General features: G+C 45.2%; 1 protein-coding gene across 1 annotated transcript in view; it reads left to right on the top strand.

The window, feature by feature from the left end:
- Positions 1–20004, top strand: part of ARHGAP35 (Rho GTPase activating protein 35) — a 116217-nt gene that overhangs the window by 34259 nt on the left and 61954 nt on the right. Inside the window, exon 2 of the mRNA XM_090259002.1 lies at positions 9461–13337. Within this exon, the coding sequence (XP_090115128.1) occupies positions 9654–13337 (3684 nt within the window). The 5' untranslated portion in view covers positions 9461–9653. The remainder of the gene's footprint in view (positions 1–9460; positions 13338–20004) is intronic.

The following is a 20004-nucleotide window of genomic DNA, read 5'->3' as shown; positions in this document are numbered from 1 at the left end:
TTGAGCGCAGTCAGAAAGAATCTGGCTCTCAGGCGTTTCCTGTAGCACCACTAAATTATAAAGACGGGCCCTGGCAAGGCTTTTCAAAGGGGCACCTTACACCACTAGCGTTTTGGCGTTTCCATCCTATGCAGTTGTTCTTTCACAGTGCTTGTTATGATGAGGTTTGAAGTGGGCTTTACGTGGGAAATATTTACCTAGTGGTGTGAGGACAGACCAGCAGACAGAGTTAGGGAGGGAGGCTGAGAGTGCGTGGTTACTCTCAGAAGTCCCCTTTCCAGCCCAGACCTGACCATGCTGTTCTTGCTCAGCATCCTGGGAGCTCCTCGGAGGACAAAGCCCAGACTCCACTCAGTGTGCTGGGGCCTCCGCAGATTTGCCCGCGGCCTCTTGCTGCGCGAGCCTTCTGCTCTCGGCTCCAGTTCTCTGGCCAGGACGGGGTAGAGTGGGGAAGACCGGGAAGACGGAAACCGGGGGCCGGGCTGGGAGGGCAGGGCAGAAAGGCTGGGGATGGTGTCCGGAGTACTTGGGTTCTGGAGTGGGCTCCACTGCTCACTAGCCAAGTCTTCCGTTCTGTCTCAGCAGTCGCTCATCTGGGCAAGTTTCCTGAATGAGAGGAGAAGAGTCTGGGACAGACTGGAAGGCTCTTTTCGACTCTTGTCTCTTGGCAGAATCTTGGGAATCAGATCATCCAAATGTCTGATTAAATGGCTTTTTGAACCATGAAGTTTTTGAGCTTTTTAAAACTACAGATCTCTAATTTTTTTTTTTTTCATGTGGGAGCCCAGCATATAAAACAGATCAAATTTGAGTTGCTCTGTTTTACGGCTGGATAGTCTGATGCCTTCATCCCAATGAACTGCCAGTTACATCTGGGGCCCTCCAGGGCACTGCTTTTCAATATTTCTTCTCACTAGTTCCATTGAGGATTAGTCACTGTTTGATAAGACCCCCGGCGGCGGCGGAGGTCTAGTGAGGAATGAGGAAGAGCAGATCGCTGTGGGGGATCAGTAGTGGTTGAGGGAGGGCCGTGTTCAAATCCTGGCTCTGCTTGCCAGCTGTGTAAATGTGTGTGTCTTCATTTCTCTGAATTATATCCATTTAAAAACTGTAGAGAAAAGTCTATAAAGCATATACATTGTGAACACTCATGAGGTGAATACTCATGTAACCAACCCAAGTCAAGAAATACAAGGGACACTCCACTTGTGTCCTTTATATATCATATCTCCTTTCTTACCCTCACAGTAGGCACCTGAAATCGGTTTCTAAAATATTGAGGTGATAAATCTTTGATTAAGAAATAATGTTTTTCATAGTAAGTTTGTTGATAATGCCTGCGTGTACCGTCGTTTCATTCAGATAACCTACTCTAGTTTGTTACTCATATATGCATCTCCTCCAGAAGAAGGTAATCATAGACACCTCAGTTCAGCAGATTTTCACATATGATTAATTGAGCCTCGGGCACGATTTAGTGCTGATTCTGGGCCCCTTTCCATGTTCTGTCTTGTAACTGTTATTTTATTTTTTACCTCTCTCAGACCTGTTTTTAAGTTCATTCAAAACAAGGCAAGTATGTAAGTAAATGTGGAGGCCAGAGAATGCAAAGGAGGAGTCTGAGTATTGATTTGGCTGGTAGGAGTCCTGAATTAGTTCTTTAATCTGTGGGTCCAAATTGTTCCCTACTGAAATTTGCTGGATTTAAAGTTGGCTTTGTTTGTTCTGTTTCTGTATGACCATTGTTCTTACCGTTGGTACAGGTAATTAAAATAAAAGAAAACCATTTCTTCACAGTTTGTGCATGTGGCGTAACTTTTATTACTGTGGTTGCCCATTTTAGAACTGGCAGCTTATAGAATAATGCGAATGAGTAGTGAGGAATAATTAGAAATAATGGGGTGAAATTCTCATGTCGTCTTAGAATGCCATCAGGGAATAGAATAGTAAGGCTTCCTGTTGGACTTGAAAATAAGCTGACCTATTTTTCCCAATTGACAGAAATGCCTGTTTCTTCAGCACTGCCCTCTGCAAAGCGCACTTGGCTGGACAGTGCCTCCAGTCTTGCACATTCAGAGAAATTTTTAGGGAGAACATTCCTTCAAAAAGAACTCCTTTTCTACTGAGAAGTTACAAAAATTGAGCAGAGCATAAGTGCTCAGAAATAACAGCAGAAACGATTTTGTAAGTTTTCTTTACCATTTCAGAAATCAGTATAGAATTGGTCTGAACACCTGGAAAGTCAAAGGTAAGACCCAGCTGTGTTTTCGTGTTTGGTTTGGTAAGAATCTCAGCTCACTGTATTAGTGGTAGACAGCCTGTGGTGCTGAGGCTTATTGTAGTGCCTTCAATTTCAAACTGGCCTTGGTTTTGCATTTTCTTTGGTGTGGAATATGTTTACAGCTTATCAGAAATCATGTTTCATCGTTGTTTTTCTTAATATAGGTAACCCGGAGAAATTGTGCTGCTTCAGTGAGAAATATTTCTCAACCTTTGGTTTTGTCTCTGTTTCTAGTTGCTTTGATCAGATAGCTTGATTAGAACTCCAGAGCTACCTGATAGAAAGCTCCCGAGGATAAAGTTCAAGGAAGTGCTTTTCCTGAAAGCAGCCCCCTTTATTCATCAGGGGAATTGATTTCATGCTGTGAATAAGGTGGCTTAGCAATTTTGTGTCTTTGGGATGGGCTTGTAGAGCACTATAGTCCTCGGAGCATGAGAACTGTGTCAGGGTGAAAAGTGGGCTGCTCGCTTTGTTCTGTGGGGCTGGCCGGGGGGGGGGGGGGGGGGGCGAGGGAGCAGCAGGGTTGTTTTCTGACGCCGGAATGCAGAGGTGATTTGACCAGGCGTGGGGTGGGGGGCGGGGGCTTGGTGCTGGTGGAATGAGTAGAGAGGAGCAGGAAAGGACATTTGCAAACATTGTAAATGGCATGTCAGAGGCTCTTTCCTAGCTGCTCTTCAAAAAACTAACTGTAGGCCAGATTATTTTCCAACCAGACATCTGAGTTATCAGTTCTTGGAAACTGTTTCTGAGCCCCGGTGTTTGTCTCGTTGGGCGCTGCGGAGAGCGCTGGCCACTGCGTTAGCAGAAGGTACAGTGGGAGCCGGACGCGCACACATGCCCAGTGTCCAGGAGTAGCCCGTCTGTTGCGTGAGATTCCATGTTTCAAGACCAGATGGCTGAACGCTTAAATCAGTCTTTCCAAAGACCCAGATGACCCATTTCAGAGATTTCCTGTACCCCGAGCCCTAGGGATAGAGTGAGCTTCCATGGCTCTGAGGAAATCCTCCCTCCTACACTAAGTAGGAGTAGGTGTGTGTGGCCTGTCCTGGTGGGAGCAACCACCAGGACTATTCTGGGCAGATACCATTTGCTCAGTGCTTCCTTTGCAAATCCATGGTTTTCTGCCCCCTTCTCCATGTTATTTTAATTTGCATTGAACTGAAAGGTAGAAATATAATTGCCATAGTCAGCTAGAGCTGTCTTTTATGTAAATAATCCACTTCTTAGACTATGTTGATTTGTTGGGTGAAGAGGTGAAGTAGCAGTGTTACCACAGTATGTAACATTGGTGGGATACAAGATTATTTTCGTATTAGCTTCTCACAGGTAAAAGTATAGTTTGTTTGTAGTCTGAGCTTCAGCTGCCCTTCTTGTCTTCTCCTTCCCACGTGTGAAAACTCTGTTCCAGTCAGTCTGTCCCCAAACACGTCCAGTGCTTTTCCATCTTGGTCATATTGTTCATGCCCTGTCACGTGTTTAGGCTTGGGCCATCCCTCCAAGCCCCGCCTGTCTTTTATGTGCCAATTCACATTTTACTTCAGCTTCCCCAACCACCCCCAGAGCTTAATCTCTTCCTTTCTCTAGACCCCAGGAAATGGTCTGTGCAGTTTATTGTCTTGTGATTTAGTTATTTTTAAGTAAAAGTGTTGCATCTCAAGGAAATGATAAGATTCTCATCAATGCCTCATTCTTCGTTTCATCACACGTCTTTGCTGTATGAATCTGTGTCTGGTTTGGTTGATGGGCAGCTCGGTTCTCCATTCTAAAGATGAGAGACTAGAGGAATACAAAGTGCTTAACTGCTCCTTCACATGGAGGAAGGAGAGAACTTCGCTGCGCTGTAACATCAGATCAGTAGGAGGGACTGTGTTAGGCTTGTTGAGTGTGAAGTCATTTCAGAAGGCTCTTCTCACCTGGCAAAGAGGTGAGCAGAATTAAGGATATTGCTTCCCATTCCAACAGAAGTGACGCAGAGGAAGTGAAGGCTGTCAGTCAGGTTCACAGAGATGATAATTCCTATTTACAGCTAAGTACGCTGGCATGTCATTTGTGCATATCATTGACTTAAAGGTTTTTATATCGTCGTCGGCAGCCGTCCGTCTCGAGAGACGATGGTGTAGCTTCTTAAGAGTGAGTCTATCTGCACCGCCGAGAATGGCTGTGCAGTCCAACTCGGGAGTGACACGGTATCTGTCTCCTCCCGTGTTGAATCGACATCTTGCGATGACGCTGGAGTGTCCTCTCAGTGAAGCTGAAGCTACAGAGCCTGGGCAGGGGAAATGTTTCCTAATTAGAGCCTTCCTTTAGCTGTTCTCTCTCCTCTCTCTCTCTCTGTCTTTCTCTCTCTCAGCTCTGAATCTTATCATGTATCTACTTAATGCAAACATTTTAACCAGTTGCTGAAGGGTAATTCATAGCTTTGAAAACCCATTCAGAAATTTAAGGTGTTGAGAAGTATGAGGTTTAGAAAACACTCTTGTTTTCTGTTAGTTACAGTGCATATAGTCCCATTCCTTTGCCCTATTGGGACTAAGAAAAATCATGGTGACCAGTGTTTTCTTCCTTTACTAGCTGCTCCCTATGAAATTATTTCCTTATTATATTATTATATAATATTACAGTATTATTAGTTTGGTGGTGTTCCATATATGGTTGTTTGGAAGTAAATGCATTTTCAGATTTCATTGACTATTCTCGTAGGGAGAGATGGTAGTTTTGGTTATGGAAAATGGTGGTGGACCTGTGTATCATGGAGCTTTCCAGATCACAGAGCCCGAAGATTTTGGGGTGGGGGGTTGGGGCATGAGTTGCAGGGCGAGAGGGTAAAACACACTGATAGAGTGTTGACAAGACAGTGTGCACTTTGGCAGCCATAGTAATGCTGGATCACAGTGGCATTTCTGTGCCCTGTGAAATGTGCACTATCTTGGGAATGTTACCACTTCTTGCCCTGGGTGTTTTGTCGAGGTGTTAAAGAAGAAAACACTCTCCTTTTGCCTTCCAGTTGAGGCACCCTTTGGGGAGTTAGTGTCTTGGTTAAACATGTCAAATAAACAACTCCATGAGTCCGGCGACAGGTTCTGAAAAAGCTGTCATATGTTTGCGTTATGTTTTTGTGACATATATTTATGACAAAGAATTGAAAATACTCCTGAATTATTTTCCTTTCTGAAGTAGTTGACTTATGGCATAAAGCTAACTTTGTGTTTTTATTTTTCTAATACAAGTAGCTCTGTAAAGCCCAAAGATAAAAGGAGTTACTGTTTTAAAGAATAGTTTTCCTCTCCTCTGCTGTAACTCTTCGGTTTTAAAGGATTAGTATTGGCAAATTATTAGGTGGACTTTCCCATTTGGCTGTCTGAGACGCTGAGTTGCCCACTAAGAATGCTGGTTCCCATCAGATTTAAATGAAATATGTTGGGGAGTCTCGGGCATGCCTCGTCTTCTCCTTCCTCTTTCTCTGTGGCCTTCAGGTCATTAAATGCAGTGACTCAGCTAGATTTTTTTATTCACCTCTTAGAAAAGTTGAATGTGCTGTCACCAAGCACTTAAGGTTATTTCCTTTAAACCAAGTGTTCAAGACGTTTTTAGATTTATACCAGGCTTTGTTTACCGTGTAATTCAGTCCAATTGAGGAACTAGTAAAACTGCATTATCCAGACATCAAAGGCAGACTTGTAAGAAGAGCATACTTATACCAGGAAACCTATTAGGTTTCTAACAAGTAGAAAGTTACCAGGTGTCCAAAAATTAACCACTCCCATGCCAGCCTTTTTTTTTTTTTTTTTTTTTGTAGCTTTTTAAAGTCAGCCTTCTGGGTTTAAAATAATCAGTTGCTACATTCTTAGATCAAAAATGTTGCTTTTTTTTCTTTAGCTTCCTTCACATAACTGAGACTTTGACTTGAATGGACTACATAGAGCACATGCCATTTAAAAAACTAACTAAAAAGGTGTTGAATGGGTAATCTATTTTAGTTTAGTTCAAAATTGAGCCAATATCTTTATTTTTTGAGTTTTATGAGCAGGTTGGGGTGTGTTTTCCTGAGAGTTCTGTGAAGGGAGATCATTCGGCCCACTTTACAGAGCGTAAGTGGACTGATTGCCATGTGCATGCAGCAGCCACTTGAAGTAGGACCCATGTTACCAAGTTGCATTTCAAGACTGGTCAAGTGGGTGGCCTTGAGTCCTGTGAGACCCTGGGATGAAGAATTAATTGATAGAGAAGCGCCCTGTTACAGGAGCAGCACCTGTTGGCTTCCTGAAACCTTTATCAACATTCCCACCTGAGGCTCCGTTAAACCCAGGTCCTCTCATGGGTCAGAACAAAATTGTATATGTGCACTACAGAGTAATGTGCAAAAGCACTTAGTTTTTGTTCAGAGCTTTCCTTTTCAGGTATTTCAGAAGAGGTATGTAGACATGCTTTATTTAGGTATTCATAAGCATCTTATAATTCTACTTAGGTAAGCAGTCCCCTCGGGGTGGGAGTGGGGGTGGGGAAGGTTTGTTTGGTCTGTCCCGTGGTTGTCTGCTGGCTGCTGCTGCTGGAGTCTGGAGCTTGGCTTCTTTAGGAGCATGCCACCAGGTTATCAGGAGGCAACTGCTTGCAGCCACTGAGGTTCCTCTTCCGAAAATGGTCACAGAATTCTTACGTACCACATCCAGCCACATTTTGTTTCCATAGAGGGTTTGGCTTTCTAGGTTCTCAAAGGAAGATATGGGTGTTTGGGAAAGGTCTGTGAAGTTATCATAGGTGACAACTGTGCTCCCCCATTCATTGCCCCCTTGTCTCAGTCAGAATAATGTGTGGTGGTCTGGCTTCCTGTGACATTTTTATGAACTAGGCCACAAAAACATATCATGGTTGTGGAAATACTGGGTTCCTTCATAAATGAAATTCAAAAGAAAATTGCTCTGTTTATTTTCAATTTTCTTTTGGGAGATCTCAGGAGACTTCATTTGGCTGCAGGTTCAGCAATTGCAAAGTCATATTTGCACATCTAAGTAGACGGCGGTGCAGTATAAGCAGTAGTCACCAGGCCCTGGCCAGTGTGGCTCAGTTGGGTGTCATCCGTCATCCCACAGATTGAAGGTCTGCTGGTTCAGTTCCGGGCCAGGGCATATGCCTGGGTTGTGGGTTCATTCCCCAGCCAGGGCACATACAGAAGGCAACCAATTGCTGTTTCTCTCTCACATCGATGTTTCACTCCCTCCATCTCCCACCTCTCAAGAAAAAGAGGAAAAAAACACACAAAAAGAACAGTAGTAGCCGGAAGACCTTCTGTAGAGGCAGCCAAAGACTACACATTTGATCCATTTCAGCTGGAAAGTTGTTAAAGACTTTGTAAGACATCATAACATTCATTACTTCTTCTATTCAAACTTTGCATCCTGTGAGGTGCCACTTTCAGCCACTGTCTCTGGTTCTACAACCTTTGGGAAAACATCCAGACTCTTTGTAAGTGGCTTAGTCTGGCCCCTGTGCACTTGCTGAAGCAGCTTATCCGCCTCCTGCCCCCACGCACTTTGTTTCAGCTGCTTCCCTGGCTGCGCTTTCTTTCTGGGGAGAGAAGAGTGCACGTTTCATTCCCCCTACTTCAGGTCTCACCTGAGATGGGACTGCTTTCAGAAAGGCTTTCCTAAATCTGAAAGGGTGGCTTGAGGACTCTTTAATATGCTCCGATTGTCATTCATTTATTTGCTCTTTCAGTAAATATCTGTGTCAAGCACTCTGTCATAGGCTGAGGACACAGACGTGAACGAGGCAGGGGTGGGCCATGTCCTCACAGAGCTTATTTTCTTGTCAGGGAAACCCCTCTGTATTCACACCCTTAAAAAAGACTAGACTTTTTATTTGGAAGTAATTACAGACTTGTAGAAAGTTGCAAAAATTAAAATAGCAGAAAGAAATATCTTATATACTTTGCCCAAATTCACCTATTGTTAATATTTTACCTTATTTTCATTCTTTCTCTCTCTGTACCTAATTTTTTTCTCTGGACCAGTCACGTACATTATGGGCTTTTTTTCCCAAAATACTTCAGAATGTATTTCCTAAGAGTGGGACTGTTCTCTCACATGATAGTTACCAGCTTCATAAATTTACATTGATAAACGAGTTTTACCTAATATTTTGTTATAATCCAGTGTTGTTAACTGATCTAATAATGTTCTGTATAGCAACGCCCCTTCCCCCCTTCTGGTGCCACATTCAGCCTAGGGTCACGTCATTGCATTTAGTCTCTTTAGCCTTCCTTTAATCTGTAACGTTTATGTAACCATTCTTTGTCAATTATGACATTGATATCTTTTGAAAAGTATAGAGTGCCCCCCACCCACTTTAAAACAGAATCTTGCCCATTTTGTGTTTGCCTTACATTTCCTTGTGATTAGGATGAGGTCACAGATTCTAGGCCATCAGACTGCATAGTGATATATCCTCCCAGGGGATCACATCTGGAGGTCTGCGATGTCCTTCTAGCTCTCTTTGGTGACGATAATTTTTATTACCCAAAGTGTTGCCCAATTTCTCTACTGTATAATTAGGTAGCTTTTAAAATTCTTCCCTTTGCAACTAATAAGTAGTCTTTCAGAAGACACCTCAATTCCATACGAATACTCTGCTCCTCATCAAAATCGCCCCCCCTATTTAGCATCAAGTGATGGTTCTTGCCTGATCCAGTATGACCTTCATGTTTCTATTTTTTGCAGTGGGTCTTAATTCTTTACTACACTTAATTATTTTGGTGCTCAGACTGTCCTAGATTTGGTCATGGGAAGCCCCTTTGATTGGCTCCTGTGTCTCCGTGAGGCACCCCGTCATTGTTTTTGAGCACTTTCTTGCACAACAACATGATCCAGGCTCATCTTGCACCAGTGCTGCCCTATCCCTGGAGTCAGCCATTTTTCCAAGGAGCCCTCCTACCCTTGCTTCAGCACTTAGCACACCTGTTTACTTACGTGTCTTCCTCTGTCAGATGACATCGTCCCTCTCTGAGGGTGCATCGATGTCTGTCTTACTCACTCTGACATCTTCACCCAACATCAGGCCTGACACATTCACTGTTTACTATAAGTATTTGTTGAATAAGAAAATCAATTTTTGCTATCGTTCATTGATTATAATTGGGTTCCAAAATGATGATGCTGATGGGTTTTCTTTTTCTCCCCCATCTAGGAAGAAATGTTGGCTGTTTGGCGATGAGAAGTGACAAAAACTGACCTCGTACTGGTATACAAACACTATGGAACCTGATAGTTCCACTGTGTGGGCAGCCGGCCCCCACTGATAATGTTGGGAAGCCATCGGGTCCACTGGAAGACACTAGTCTGATCTTGGAAGTGGCTAATTGTGGCAGGATGTGTCGACGATGATGATGGCAAGAAAGCAAGATGTCCGCATTCCCACCTACAACATCAGTGTGGTGGGATTGTCTGGGACGGAGAAGGAGAAGGGCCAGTGCGGCATTGGGAAGTCTTGTCTGTGCAACCGCTTTGTGCGCCCGAGTGCTGATGAATTCCACTTGGACCATACCTCTGTCCTCAGCACCAGTGACTTTGGTGGGCGAGTGGTCAATAATGACCACTTTCTCTACTGGGGGGAAGTTAGCCGATCCCTGGAGGATTGCGTGGAATGTAAGATGCACATCGTGGAGCAGACGGAATTCATTGATGATCAGACTTTCCAGCCTCATCGAAGCACAGCCCTGCAGCCCTATATCAAGAGAGCTGCTGCAACCAAGCTCGCATCAGCTGAAAAACTCATGTACTTTTGCACTGACCAGCTGGGGCTGGAGCAGGACTTTGAACAGAAACAAATGCCAGATGGAAAGCTGCTAATCGATGGTTTTCTTCTTGGTATTGACGTTAGCAGGGGCATGAATAGGAACTTTGATGACCAGCTCAAGTTTGTCTCCAATCTCTACAATCAGCTTGCAAAAACAAAAAAACCTATCGTGGTGGTCCTGACGAAGTGTGACGAGGGCGTTGAGCGGTACATTAGAGATGCACATACTTTTGCCTTAAGCAAAAAGAACCTCCAGGTTGTGGAGACCTCAGCAAGATCCAACGTAAATGTGGACTTGGCTTTCAGCACCTTAGTGCAACTCATTGATAAAAGTCGGGGAAAGACGAAAATCATTCCTTACTTTGAAGCTCTCAAGCAGCAGAGTCAGCAGATAGCTACAGCAAAAGACAAATATGAGTGGCTGGTGAGTCGCATTGTGAAAAACCACAACGAGAATTGGCTAAGTGTCAACCGCAAGATGCAGGCCTCTCCCGAGTACCAGGACTATGTCTACCTGGAAGGGACACAGAAAGCCAAGAAGCTGTTTCTCCAGCACATCCACCGCCTCAAGCATGAGCATATTGAGCGCAGAAGGAAGTTGTACCTGGCAGCCCTGCCGTTAGCTTTTGAAGCTCTTATACCCAATCTAGATGAAATAGACCACCTAAGCTGCATACAAGCCAAAACACTCTTAGAGACCAAGTCAGAATTCTTGAAGTGGTTTGTTGTGCTTGAGGAGACCCCGTGGGATGCCACCAGCCACATTGACAACATGGAGAACGAGCGGATTCCCTTTGACTTAATGGATACAGTCCCTGCAGATCAGCTGTACGAGACCCACTTAGAGAAGCTGCGGAATGAGCGGAAACGAGCTGAGATGAGAAGAGCATTTAAAGAAAACCTGGAGACCTCTCCTTTCATAACTCCTGGAAAGCCCTGGGAAGAGGCCCGTAGTTTCATCATGAATGAAGATTTCTATCAGTGGCTGGAAGAATCTGTGTATCTGGATATATATGCCAAACACCAAAAGCAGATTATAGACAGAGCAAAGGAAGAGTTTCAGGAGCTGCTTCTGGAATATTCAGAATTGTTCTACGAGCTGGAGCTGGATGCAAAGCCCAGCAAGGAGAAGATGGGGGTCATTCAGGATGTTCTGGGGGAGGAACAGCGATTTAAAGCATTACAGAAGCTCCAAGCGGAGCGTGATGCCCTTATTCTGAAGCACATTCACTTTGTGTACCACCCGACAAAGGAGACGTGCCCTAGCTGCCCGGCTTGTGTGGATGCTAAGATTGAGCACTTGGTTTGTTCTCGGTTTATCCGGCCGTCTGATCGGAATCAGAAAAATTCACTCTCTGACCCCAACATTGATAGAATTAACTTGGTTATCTTGGGCAAAGATGGCCTTGCCCGAGAGCTAGCCAATGAGATCCGAGCTCTTTGTACAAATGATGACAAGTATGTGATAGATGGTAAAATGTATGAGCTTTCCCTGAGGCCCATAGAAGGGAATGTCAGGCTTCCTGTGAACTCTTTTCAGACACCAACGTTTCAGCCCCACGGATGTCTCTGCCTGTACAACTCAAAGGAATCTCTGTCCTACGTGGTGGAAAGTATAGAGAAGAGTAGGGAGTCCACACTTGGCAGGCGAGATAATCATTTAGTCCATCTCCCCCTAACGTTAATTTTGGTTAACAAGAGGGGAGACACCAGTGGAGAGACCCTGCATAGCTTGATACAGCAAGGTCAGCAGATTGCTAGCAAACTTCAGTGTGTCTTTCTGGACCCTGCGTCTGCTGGCATCGGTTATGGACGCAACATTAATGAAAAGCAAATCAGTCAAGTGTTGAAAGGACTCCTGGACTCTAAGCGCAACTTAAACCTGGTCAGCTCTACCGCTAGCATCAAAGACCTGGCTGATGTTGACCTGAGAATTGTCATGTGTCTGATGTGTGGAGATCCTTTTAGTGCAGACGACATACTCTTTCCTGTCCTTCATTCCCAAGCCTGTAAATCTTCCCATTGTGGAAGCACCAACTCTGTTTTACTTGAACTACCAATCGGACTGCACAGGAAGCGCATTGAACTGTCTATCCTTTCATACCATTCCTCGTTTAGCATCAGAAAAAGCCGGTTGGTCCATGGGTACATTGTTTTTTATTCAGCCAAACGTAAGGCCTCCTTGGCTATGTTACGTGCCTTTCTTTGTGAAGTGCAGGATATTATCCCCATTCAGCTGGTTGCACTCACTAACGGCGCTATAGATGTCCTGGACAACGACTTAAGTCGGGAACAGCTGACTGAGGGGGAGGAGATCGCTCAAGAAATTGATGGCAGGTTCACAAGCATCCCCAGTAGCCAACCCCAGCATAAACTTGAGCTCTTCCACCCGTTTTTTAAAGATGTGGTGGAGAAGAAGAACATAATCGAGGCTACTCATATGTATGATAACGCTGCCGAGGCCTGCAGCACCACTGAGGAGGTGTTTAACTCCCCCCGGGCAGGCTCTCCGCTCTGCAACTCAAACCTGCAGGACTCGGAGGAGGATATCGAGCCCCCTTCTTACAGCCTGTTTCGAGAAGACACATCACTGCCCTCCCTATCCAAAGACCATTCTAAGCTCTCTATGGAACTGGAGGTAAATGATGGGCTGTCTTTCATCATGAGCAACTTTGAGAGTAAACTGAACAACAAAGTACCTCCGCCAGTCAAACCAAAGCCTCCTGTCCATTTTGAAATGACAAAGGGGGATCTGTCTTACTTAGACCAAGGCCATAGAGATGGACAGAGGAAGTCTGTGTCTTCTAGCACCTGGTTACCTCCAGATGGGTTCGATCCCTCTGATTACGCCGAACCCATGGATGCTGTGGTCAAGCCAAGGAATGAAGAAGAAAACATATACTCAGTGCCCCATGACAGCACCCAAGGCAAGATCATCACCATTCGGAATATCAACAAAGCCCAATCTAACGGCAGTGGGAATGGTTCCGACAGTGAAATGGACACCAGCTCTCTAGAGCGAGGCCGCAAAGTATCCATCGTGAGCAAGCCAGTGCTGTACAGGACGAGGTGCAGCCGGCTGGGGAGGTTTGCTAGTTACCGAACCAGCTTCAGTGTGGGGAGTGATGATGAGCTGGGGCCCATCCGGAAGAAGGAGGAGGACCAGGCATCCCAAGGTTATAAAGGGGACAACGCTGTCATTCCGTATGAAACAGATGAAGACCCAAGGAGGAGGAATATTCTTCGCAGTCTAAGAAGGAACACGAAGGTAAGACACCAGTTTAGAGATGAGTCATAGGAGTGGCTTGCATGGTGTCTCGGTGTGAGTTGATTGATGATGATTTTCAAGGACAGTTTATTCTGGTAAAAATTAAAAATCTGCTGTGTGTGTGTCTGTGTGTACTCTTTGACTTATTATAAAAAGGTAAACAGTGCTTCTGATCAATGCGATTGGTAGCTCTCGATAGTAAGAACCTTGGATAGACAGCCCAAGTTGTCTTTGCTTGAAGCGATCATTAATTACCGAAATGAGCAGATAGTGTTGAACTCACCAGTGTCCTGATAAATAGCCAAGTCAGTGCCAACATGCTTGCTCTTCCTTCACTTAAACACTAGAGCCCAAAATTGTGTGCCTCAGTCTCTCCCTTGTCCCTTTTCCCCATAGGTCACTGCGTTTTTTAGGAAAAATTGATCATTATTTCATTAGCACACACAAATCAGTAAAGGGTCTTCGGGTACATAAATGACAGATAAGGACCTTACCACTGCAAGTTCTAAACATGCTCCATATTTGCAGTGTCAGAAAGGAGCAGGGCAGTGTCATTGTGTGCTCCGTTCCCTTCTCGCTCTGAACTGACTGGAAATATCATAGGCATTCTTTTCCTGTCTGATTTCCCCTCGGTTTGGTTTTTCTGCTTGGGTTCCTTTATCTGCCTTCAGTATTTTGTTCTCCCAACGTTGGTGGTGGACAGACCCATTGAAAGCATGCATGAAGCCAGAAAGTAGCCTGACCTGCCTCCCAGTATTTCCTTAAAGTTCTCCTGTGTAATGGTACTGGGGTCCAGACGTTTTGAGCATTTTGTCTTCTCTTCCTCCTCCACTCCCAGTGTTGCCAGAACAGCTTATCTAAATGCCCACGGTCTTCTAATGGGGGTGGGGAGGGTTTGCCCACCTGGGAATTAGGAAGGTAGCGTAATAGCACACTGTGGGTTATAACTGTTTTTGTGACTTTTACATTTTTAATACCTGTTGGAAATAATGCTTTTAAAACAAATTCCCAAACAAACCACGCTTTAAAGAGCACATGTGTAGGCTCAGCAGAAGGCAACTGGGGACAGTGAGCCTCAGAGATAGCTCTGTTCTTGCTGGTAATGCTCAGGATTGCTGGGTCAGCGTGCAAGAGTCCGACTTCCTGTCTGTCTTAGTTATGTGGGCCACACCTCTTCAAGTCAAATAAAAAGGATACCTCTGGCCCAAGAGCAGTGGCGTGCCAGGAGTCAGTTTAGGAGCACCCTTCGGAAAGAGTGAGTAAAGGCCGAAGCTGTCTCTTCCTGCCCTGGAAAACGGTGCCGTGAGATGTGTGTAGCAGCTTTGTCATCTCAGTGCGGAGATAAGCAGGGCCTTGATTCCCTTCCTGGTTGGAGCAAACCTCCAATTAAAGTTGCTGCCATTAACACAGACTGACACTTGCTTTACTGGAAAAGCAAGATGCCATGGGCCAGAGAATGTCACGCCAGCCCCTATGTGGGGGATTTGGCCTTTGGTTTGCATTGGCATGACAAAGCAGTAAGTATTTATCTGAAGCAAGGGGGGAGCTGGTTGGTAATGGAAAACACACCTAGTGCCTCCTGCGTGCCAGACCACACTGGGGAAATGGCACGGGTCCTTGTTGCCCAGACCCACATGCCCAGCAGGCAGCAGGACCTACGCAGACTGAATATCGGTGGTCTGCCCAGGGGGCACTGTGTCAGGGCAGAGCGGGAATCCTGGCTAAGGTGATGTAGTGAGTGATTAGGGGCTCAGGCTCTGGGAATGGGGGGTGGAGGAGACTAAATCCCAACTCCTCCACTTCCTCCCTGGGACTTCAGGCACATGGTTCACCTCTGCACACCCCGTCTGCAACAGGGGAGAACACAGCACCTTCCTCATAGGGTTGCGGGGAATGGAATGAGATTAGGTACCGAAAACACTGAGCATACTGCATGCTGGGTAAGCATTAGTTATGATATTATTTAACTAGGCCTTGAAGAAAGAGGTGCGGAAAGGCTGGACGATGAAAAAAATGCATGTTGTATTCAAAGAAAGGAGAAAGCTGGTCTGCTCTGGCTGTGCTTGGGGGACCAGCATTATCCCTCCCTTTTGTGTAAGTTTTAACCCCGCGCGTTACTGAGCGGCTCGCTCGGCACCTACCCTAGCAACAGTCCCAACAACAACAAGAACTATGCTCTGGGTACCCCAGTGACGTGAGAACGAGAAATTGCTCAGCCTCTTGGCTCATTTGCTAGACTAGTTCTTGACTGTAAAATTGGGCTTGGAGTGAGGGACTCGCTTTCATTTCTGCTAATGAAAGTGCAGACTGTAGAGCTGACTCGCATGCTGGGTCCTTTTCCCAGCTGAACCATTTAGCAACCCACCCTCATACTGGGAGCCTTCCGCACTCAGCTGAATGAAATTGAAAATCTACGATTGCACTTCAGTGGGGTCTATGAATAGATGCTTTGTCTGTAAAGAGTTGTTGTTGCACATGGTCTCTGTCTCCCAGTGCCATGCGTTTGCAAAGAGGAGATCAAGACCGGCAGGGTCTTATTTTAAAGCCAAAAAACGGGCAACAGTGCCTTGTTCCACAAAATGCCTTTTGGCCAAGCTCGAATTGCTGAATTTAGTGTGTTTGACCACGTATTAAAGAGAAGCCATTATTGGTTATTTACCCTTCTATATTATGTGCTCTTATTTTTGTGTAAAAAAAAACAAAACAAAACCAAAAACGGAATGATAAAGAAAATCTTTCACTCACTGGAGCTACCACATGACAAGACAACCTATTGAAAAGCAAACCGATTCAATCACGCATTGTTTGGTCTATAAGGCACCAAGTAGCCAGTTTGACAGTTTGTGTGTCCCGTCTCCCCCCCCACCCCCCCACCGTGAATTGGCTTATTTCATTGGATTCAGTGAATTGGCTGGTTGTTGTGGCTTTGTGTGGACACAGCTCTCATTTTGTGAGGCCTAGAACAGAGTTAGAGTTTCTAGTGTGAATAACAACCAGCTGGGGAATTTGTCTGCTCCCTCCCCAGGGAGGGATGTTGCATTTTGACAAGCTGAATGGTATGAAATATGATCTCTTTGTAACCTGCTCAGGAAAGACTGAGCATGTGCTTCCAAAAGGCTAGCTCTACTCAATGAGCTGTGAGGCCACATAAAATACCGTGGTCTTAAAAATAGGGTGGGAGCACCGACTTGACCTTGGATTTTCTGATTCCTAAATGAACCTTTATCTTTTAATAGCAATAATTTGGCTCCAGAGCTTATTCATTCTTTTCGGAAGGAAACAATTTAATTCATAGGCGTTTAGTGAGCGCTTTTGTTCATTTAATTCAAGTCACAGGGATGACGTATGTTAAACATGTGCTTACGTGCATTTTGAATGTTACTGGAGTACTGAGGAATTGTGGGGCAGGGCGTTTTAACCTCAACTAGGATATCTGGGAAAGCTCCCCAACGAAGAGATGTATAGATCTGAGACTCCAGGGTGAGTCAGGCGAAGTCACTGAAGATGGAGGTGTCAGGGGAGAGCTTTTGAGAAGATAGTGTGGAACCCTGAGCAGCAAAAACATGGCATGTGCAAAGAGTTTAAAGAAACCTAGAGTGGCTACTGCCGGAGCGAGGGAGAACCAGGCCAAAGAACAGGGCTGTGCGTATCCTGTGAAGGTTTTATACTTTGCTACCTTTATTGAATACCTACCGACTGTGCGCCCGGTACAGTACCAGGCATTTCCATAGCAGTTCTTCGTGTATATCTCTTAAGAGTCTTAGGTGATTTTTAAAATTCGGGGTTTTAGAGGTGAGATAACGGGCTCAGAGAGGTTAAACTCCCTACCCACATCAGTGTAGCTACTCAGTGGAGGAGCTGAGATTGTTGAAGCCCCGTCTGCTGACTTCTACTTCCGGTGGATTTTTAGAATCCATTCTACAAGAGAGAGAGTAAGATTCAGAAGCCAGGCATATTTCTGTACCACTCAATCAGTCCAGTCAATTTGTTCCTCTCAGACAAAGGACTTAGATTATTTTCCGAAAAAAAAAAATGCATTTCCCCAGCTGCCTCCTAAGCATAGCGTGGCGCTGTTTGTTCCTAGCTTCAGGGTCTGGCTGAGCAGAGCACCAACAGGGCATGGAGACCCTGGAATAGCAGCTGGAACTTTGGGAAATTGTTTTGAACTGGTATCATTTGTTTCTCAGTTTATTTTAAGCCCACAGCACTGCTGTAGTGTGTTTTAGTGACAAAAATAAACTATCTTTAACTATCTGCCTTAGCTTACAGCACACCTGCTCTTAAATATATATATATTACAATAGGCACCAAATCTAGTCTCAAAGAACAGGGAATTGCTCTGATCTTCATTGAGCCAACTTGTTCTCCTCCAGCACCCAGTGATACTGAAGTGTCTTTGTAAGAATCCAGATTATTTCAGCTCAAGTGAGGAGCCAAGCAGGTAAAAAAAGCTGACGTATAACTCTGGGGAGCCCACATTCAGTGAGTGTTGAGCCCGAAGGGATGTTTGTAAAAACTCCTGGAACTAGTGGACAGCGTGCTCCCCCCACACACACTTAGCCCCCTAGTGCATTGACCGTTCAGTCTGAAACAGCAACAGGGACTGACCCAGATTTGCTAGGTGTTATACCTTTATAGAGAAGAACGCTTTGGTCTTGGTTTATTTGGGGCCCCTGCAGGGACAGCCTGTCTTTCTTTTCCCCCATCATGTAAGAGAATTAGGGATACTGGGAAGGCTGAGACTTCATGCTACTTCCTGTCCCCTCCCTAAATAAAGGTGCCCTGAGATGGTGAGTGACGGGCTCAGAGTACCGACTGCCAGCATGAAGGAGACAAGTCTAAGCATTTGTGCTGTCATAATAGACTTTGCCACTGAGAACAAACACCCTCAGGTTTTCTCTTAGACGACTTTTTCAGGGCCAGCAAGGGGAGCACCAGTTAACCAGGAAAACATTTGGGGCATGAGCACATAGCTTAACTAGAAGGTCTTTTTGAAACTCTGTTGGAAATGTGAGGGGATCATTGGCAGTTAGAAAGCTGTAACGTTGATTACGGAGTGCAAGAAAGTGCTGTGGGGGGAACCTGCATTAACATAGTGATGCGTCTTCAGGTTGTTCCGTTGTGCCAGCTACAGCCAGTCCAGGGTACGCCACCACACAGCTGGGCAAACCATGCGACCGTGTGCGTAACCTTCTAGGGCTTTGCTTAATATCAGTTTCACTCTGCAGAGGGAGGCTTGTCCCCATTCAGAGGACACTGTCCCTGTTACAGACTGTATTCTGTATATGACATTTCTCCTTTAAAAAAAATGGAGACTTTAATAGCCTGGATTCTTCTCCCTGCCCCTTTTATTAGATATGTTACCAACCATTTAAAAGGCTGTAATAGGTGGCATAGTTCTAGAAACCAGGTTTTCTGACCCTAAAATCTGGATAAGTTATTTGATGTGTGTGAGGGCATTATTCATGGAGACCAGGAGAGAATATTTGAAGTTGACAGTTTAGCATCACTGCATAGCTATGCCTGCTGTTCCCACAGAAGACAGAATGTTCTTTATTGAGGAAGGGCGGCTGACCGCTCCATTGGTTCCATGGGAGACTCTTCTTTGCGGCTGAGTTGGTACATACTCATCTGATACCTGGATGGGCTTTGTTTACATGTGTGTTCTCTTTCCAGTTAGACTGTAAGTTCATTGAGGGCGAGAGATGACTTTGGTCCTAGTATTATCTCTGCTGCTAGTTTGCTATGTGACCTTGGCTATAATTCATTTAAAAAGACCAAGATTCTTGCTTCCTAGGAACTTAGCCCAGTAGGACAACGGCCGTGTGTGTAGATAAGTGACTGTCCCTGCATGGTGCCCACAGGGAAGTGACATATGTGATACAGTGCTGTTCATATGAACAGCACCTTCCAAGCCTCATGTCTTCGTACCCTAGTGAGAGCAGCACAGTGTTAGGAGAAGGAAAAACCTCTGTACACGCAGGGAACGTACTCGTCTAAACTTGAAAAAATACCAAGAAACATTGGTCCTGTGCATTATTGAAAACTGGTTTTGTGCAGGAAATGTATTAAGTGCCTACTACACGTCAGGCTCTGGGACCCATCATTGTATAGTTTGACGGAGCGGCCCTCTCCAGCCTGTTTGTTTTTCCCTGGCTGGCATTCTAATCTTTTTCTTGCCCCCGTGGACACGGAGGGGGTTGGGGTGGGCTTACCATCCATCCCACAGGCAGGCGACAGACGTCTTCCCACTCTGGCAATGTGGGGACTTTCCCCATTAATGCTCTTTTCTCATTTGGGAAAAGCCAAGAGGCCAGAGGCAAATTCCAGGCCCCGTTTCTCTTCAGTACACTGCCGTAAACTTTCATTTCTGTTTTCTTTGCTACCTGGTTAGTATCAAGACTTAAGATTATCAGGCAGTGTTCTTATGGAAACTGAAATCTGGAACAATTGACTGATATTCACTCAAAAATATTTATCCAGAAAGACAAGGTGAGGGTGGCTCAAGCTGACGCAGTCCTTTGTTTATGTCAGTGACATTTTGTCATGGAGACAGTCCATGTAAGGGCAGAGCGGGGTGCTGTGGCATTCATTGATCACTGACCTCTGCACCCTGGCTCTCTCCGTGCGTCTCTGTCTTTTCATCTGTGAAATGAGGCTCATGACC

Source organism: Furipterus horrens, unplaced genomic scaffold (genome assembly GCF_987537825.1).
Source record: "Furipterus horrens unplaced genomic scaffold, mFurHor1.1.pri manual_scaffold_13, whole genome shotgun sequence".
Classification (NCBI taxonomy): Eukaryota; Metazoa; Chordata; class Mammalia; order Chiroptera; family Furipteridae; genus Furipterus; species Furipterus horrens.
This window is presented reverse-complemented; position numbering and strand designations above follow the sequence as displayed.